The following is a 5462-nucleotide window of genomic DNA, read 5'->3' on the forward strand; positions in this document are numbered from 1 at the left end:
CTTTTATAACTAGTTGATTTGAACATCAAATAGATTGATGTGCTTCTAATTGCTTTATAATTTTTTTTTCCAGCGTACTTGTTTATTTAATTTCTCTTGTACTCTAGCGTAAAAGTCATGTTTTTTAATTCTCTTGTTTTGGCAATAAAAATAAAGTTTTTAAAATTTTAAAATTATTTTTTGATTCAAATTAAATAAAAGATATTTTAAAAAGTAAATAGCAAACAATCATTAAATATATCATTTTCTTACAAAATTCTTTTACTTATTAGTGTGAAAATATTTTATTTTTTAGGATGAAAGAATTTTTTTAATATTACGGTGGACTGGAAAGAAAGTTTTAATATTATGGTGTTCTTGGCATCACTGAACCATAAAGAACTTTTAATAATATCTCTAAGATTATCAAAAAGAAAAATGAAGTAAAAGAATATATTATAATAAAATTATATATTAAAAAAATAATTCATTTTAAAAGTGAATTATTGGATAAGTTATCAAAATATAAATTATATTATTCTCTAATAAAATTATATATTAAAAGCTATTTACACTTGAAATGAAATTGAAATGAAATTGTATTACTTGAACATGGAGAATTACATTTGGGCACTTGATTCATGAACAAGTAAAATTATTTTTAAACAAAAAAAACATAATAAATTAGGAAAATAATTAAACAGAAGATAGGACAAAGATGACAGCTATAATAAAATAAACACATTTGGACCCCATCGTAGTTTCCATTTTCGAGCCTTAACCACCCAGCCCAGAATCGAAAGCAACGCCGGTGGGGGGCAACCAAACATTCCCGCTAATGAAACTACCAACCGTGAACTTTTCAGCTTCTGTGGAGGTAAGCGAGCTATGATAGCCAGGCCAGTTGACTCTGCCGGAAGTAGAGGAGCCGGGGCCTGAGTTCATGTATTCACCATAATAGATTGACGAGGGGGAGGAGCCACCAGCCCAAGGAAACCAACCAGCAGGATCTATTGAACCATCCAAAGAGGACTGCATTACAACTGTTCTAGAATACTGCTTCCATGGCCGACCAAGATATGTGACCGACTGCGCCTCTATCTGGCAGTTTTGTATAGAAATGCCTGTGTTTTGATCAGGGCTAGTGCGACCTTGCGCAGTCACAAAATTCTTCTGTCCTGTTCCGGGATTCCTGGCAAAAATATTACAGTTCTGGAAAACCACTGCTGAATTACCAAAAATGAAATCTACTGTGCCATAAATGTCCGTTTCTCGATAGAATTGTCGTTTGGAAAGAGTATAGAGAGTGTCTTGATAACCATCGATTGAGCATCCAAAGATTACTGCTCTATCGGATCCAACTCGAAGGGCAACAGCTTGGTGCTTGCTCGGACCGGCACTGTTCACAAATGTTATGTCTTTCGCGATGAATCCATCCCCCATCACGCCTAATTAAGCACAGACTCATATTTAATTAGCAAAAAAAAAAAAAAACTATGGCCAGAAATCAACAATTAATGCCCAGTTAATTATAATGCAATGCATGCGTCCCACAGTACTGTTGGGGGCGGGGGAAGGAGATGACTTTTGTCATCCCCGTTCCCACACGCTAATCAATCTCAAAATTATTATTGTCTTAGCTCCAGAATTTTCTTGATACCATGCATCCAAAAATTCAAGATAAGAGCAGAGTCGGTTTAAATTAAGAGTTACTCAGGGGAATATTGATTCAAGACCTCTACCTAACAGACAAAAAATCTAAAAAATAAACTATCTAGATGGTAGTCTAATGGTAAGAGTTTGGAACCAACATGTTTGTTTCCTCTGTGGTCTCCGGTTTGAACCCTGTGGTTGCTCATATGATGGCCACTGGAGGCTTACATGGTCGTTAACTTCAGGGCTAGTTGGATTAGTCGAGGTCCGCGTAAACTGACCCGGACACCCACGTTAAACTAAAAAAAAATCTAAAAAATATTTATTAATTATATTTTGTAAAATGAAAATTACTTCCACGTAACAAAAAAGCTCCAAATATAAAATTGAATTAGATTATCTAGGATCTTACTTGTCAAATATATATATAAAAATAAAAAATATATATTTCTTTAATATTTTAAAAAATCTCGTTCATAGTTTTGTCAAAACTTTATATATTCAACCGAAACAGATAATAACATACCTTAAAATAATAAAAGAGGTGAAATTGATTTCTTCGATTATCAAGATAAATCACCAGCATGTTATGTTAATGATATAGATGAATTTTTTTTTATTTTTTTATACAGACATGTAAAATTGTTAAAAAAAAAAAACATAATAAAAAATACGTACCCACTGTGGCAGAGTCGTAAGTTGTGGAACCATCTGCAGCATTTTTACTACCGACAATGACCGTTTTACCCTTCCCATCGCCATATAAAAGCACGTCCTTCTGCTTTGAAGGGATATTGAGGTTCTCCTTATAAGTCCCGGCTTTGATGTAAATTACATTTCTACCCCCACCATCCAGAGAAGCCGCCACCTGCCTGATTGCCTCCGCAATGGTGGTATGGGTCCCACTCCCATCCCTTGCCACTACCGCATGGGCTTCTATCTCTCCTACAGAAGCTTCTAGAAGCTTCCTTTCCGACAAGGATAACCAACTTGGGAAATCATTAATAATATTACTTTGGTCCGTCAACAATTTCCGACCACGAGGACTCGTGCTAGGGAGTCCATAGCTGGACACATAAAGTGCAAGAGAGTTGCTTATAAATTGACTTAAGTTTTTTACCGTGGAATCTATTACGTCAAACTTCTCTAAATGATTCTTTTTAACATTTTCAAGCAGGCTTTCTTTGCATGTTTCTTGATTGGTAACTGCAGCACTAAGCCATGTCTGGACATCGTTGTGGGTGTGGGTAGGGTCATTCTTGCGATTGATGACATTAGAGAGTTGGTCCAAGGTATCATCAAGCAACTCCATGCAGTCTCTCATGCCACTACCAGGCAAACGAGTCATGTCAATCTCCTGGTAGGTTTGGCCAAGGAATGTGGTAGCGAGTTGGTCTATGGCTGAGTGAGCTTGGCTTGAGGTGAAATGGACTGAGTAATCAAAGAGTTCTTTCGGGGTTTTAGGAAGATCATCATTATTATTGGTATTCAATGTCAGGAGGAGAGATTGGCAGGCTGCTTTGTAAGGGGTGCCTTTGCACGGAGAGGTATCAGTGGATGATGGAGCTCCGGGTGTTGTTGTTGACCTAGACAACTTTGCGAACTGAGATGGCAAGGGTTTTGAAGTGGTAGCTTCTGCAAAATTAGCCAGGCAAAGGATTTTGATGATTAGAAGCATTGATAGGGCCGCCATGAATGAGGTTTTTTTGTCTCTAGGATTTGCATGGAAGAATTTTGGCATTGTGTACATATTTGTACTTGATAGGATAAGAGATTCGTAATGGGTGCTTGAATACCTCATACTTTCTAGTATATATAGGAGTGACCATCCCTACAGCAGCATCCTTCTTGTTGTACGAAAAAAAATCATGTCATGGTCACCTTAATTATCAATTAGGGGAATAAAAGCTTCGAAAAGTTCCAATATTTTTTTTTTACTGCCATTATATAGAAGTATTGCTGGCTAAGTGACGTGATGATGGGTGCAGCATCTTTTCTGAATCCTTCAAGATTAATGAATTCCAACGCGATGCCATTGCAATTAACACTAGATCAAGGAAGCGAGTTAATTAGTTGCTAGAAAGTGCGAAGAAATTAACCACAGTGAATAACACTTTTTATTTATAGCAAGGACCATTCTTAATAACCTCACAGCTTGAAGGGTGGGAGAAGTCAACTTCTGATCATTTGGTCGCGTTCTGTTTATATTTGATTAAAAAAAAAGACTTATCAATTGAAATTCCAAAAATGATTTTATATTATATTCTTTAAAACTAATTGATTTTTTAACATGGTATTATTAATTAAATAATCAAAACCTCAGATCATATATTTATATATTCAAGACTTCAAGTTTGTATATTAGTTTCTTTCAACTACCCTCTCGGTGACTAATAATTGTATTATCAGAAATACGATTCTTGAGTCACCTGTAGCTGATGAAAACAAAAGATGTTAACATCTGTGATCGCTGTTTGGCTTTCTTGAGTGCTGTTGTTCCTTTTGAGATGCCTTTGATCAAGTTCTTGATGACTTCTTGTGCTCTTGGGATCTGTGAGCTTATTCCTGGAATAAAGTTCCACTTCTATCTAAATTAAGAGATGAACTCTTCTCTAAGATCATACATGGATGATTTTGGAGTCAATATGTTAGCTTGCCTGCTGTGTGGTTCCTCAGTTCATGCAAGAAGAATTCTATCTAGTTGTGGTGGCGAAGGTTCCTTAAATCAATATGTGTTAATTTTTGGTCTATGGTTCTTAAGGTTCCAGCTAGTTTTTGAGTCAGGCGCCGGCTTAGCTAGCTTTGTGCTTTAAAAGAGCTTTAAAAGAGTTAAAAGTTTGAAAGGAAAAGTTGTCAATAATCAATCTTTAACTATATTTTTTTTTTAAATAAGCTATAAAATAAAGAAAATTCTCAAACATCATATTCTAAGTTTAATTTGGACATACTCTCGGTCCCGCTAGCATATTAACAAGTCAATCTCATAGGAAACAAGACATGTAGAATACTCTAACAAAATTTTAGCTTATCCATCGAACTTGTGCTTTTTTTTTTTTTTGTCAGAAAAATTATTTAACTTGTCAGTATAGAACTTCCACATAAGAAAAACTCAGTTTTGAGGTCACAGCAAAAAAAGGAACTCTTTCATTTCTTTATTTTTTTAAAAAATAAATATTTTGAATACAATATTTCTTGGTGGAGAAAACTTGCTCTTTCTTGGTGGGGATGGTAGTGTTCTTCGAAATCAATACAGTCATGACTCTGCCATTGATCTCCAAACCAAAGTATAAATTGGTGACTTGGACCTTCTCATTACCCTCACCATTAAGAATTGCAGCCTGAACAAAAGCACCACAAGCATCATCCTCATCAGGATTGATACCCTTGCAAAGATCCTTCCCATTGAAGAAGTCTTGCAGCAACTATTGCATCTTTCGCTACTAAAACAATAGAGCTATTAGCAACTACATGATCAATTCCAGACAAAACTAAAATTATCAATGAAATCAACATGATAGTGTAGATTTGTAAATCAACAACAAATTATTCGTTGATTATAATTAGAAATGAATTTTCCATTGCTTATTATTTAGCAATGAAAAAACCCGTTGCCGATTATATGTTACACACATGAGTTGCATATAACCAGTAATGGATTTGTTGTTGCTAATTTATAAAATATTTATAATCAATAATGAAAAATTCCTTGTTCATTATATGATTTTTTATTAATTTATATCCTTTTTTTACCCAAATAGTTTTTTAATTAATAATTTTTGAATATTTTAAATTGTAGGACACACACACACACACAACATACAATAATATTT

General features: G+C 34.7%; 1 protein-coding gene across 1 annotated transcript; it reads right to left on the minus strand.

Annotated features, from left to right (window-relative positions):
- Positions 1-560: 560 nt before the first annotated feature.
- On the minus strand, positions 561-3431 carry LOC133681561 (pectinesterase-like). Its single transcript, XM_062104636.1, has 2 exons — positions 2311-3431; positions 561-1427 (listed from the first exon to the last, which is right to left on the minus strand). Exons 1-2 carry the CDS (start codon positions 3380-3382, stop codon positions 757-759), a joined length of 1743 nt encoding a protein of 580 aa, XP_061960620.1. The 5' UTR covers positions 3383-3431; the 3' UTR covers positions 561-756.
- Between the last annotated feature and the right edge of the window lie 2031 nt (positions 3432-5462).

Source organism: Populus nigra, chromosome 2 (assembly GCF_951802175.1).
Source record: "Populus nigra chromosome 2, ddPopNigr1.1, whole genome shotgun sequence".
Lineage (NCBI taxonomy): Eukaryota > Viridiplantae > Streptophyta > Magnoliopsida > Malpighiales > Salicaceae > Populus > Populus nigra.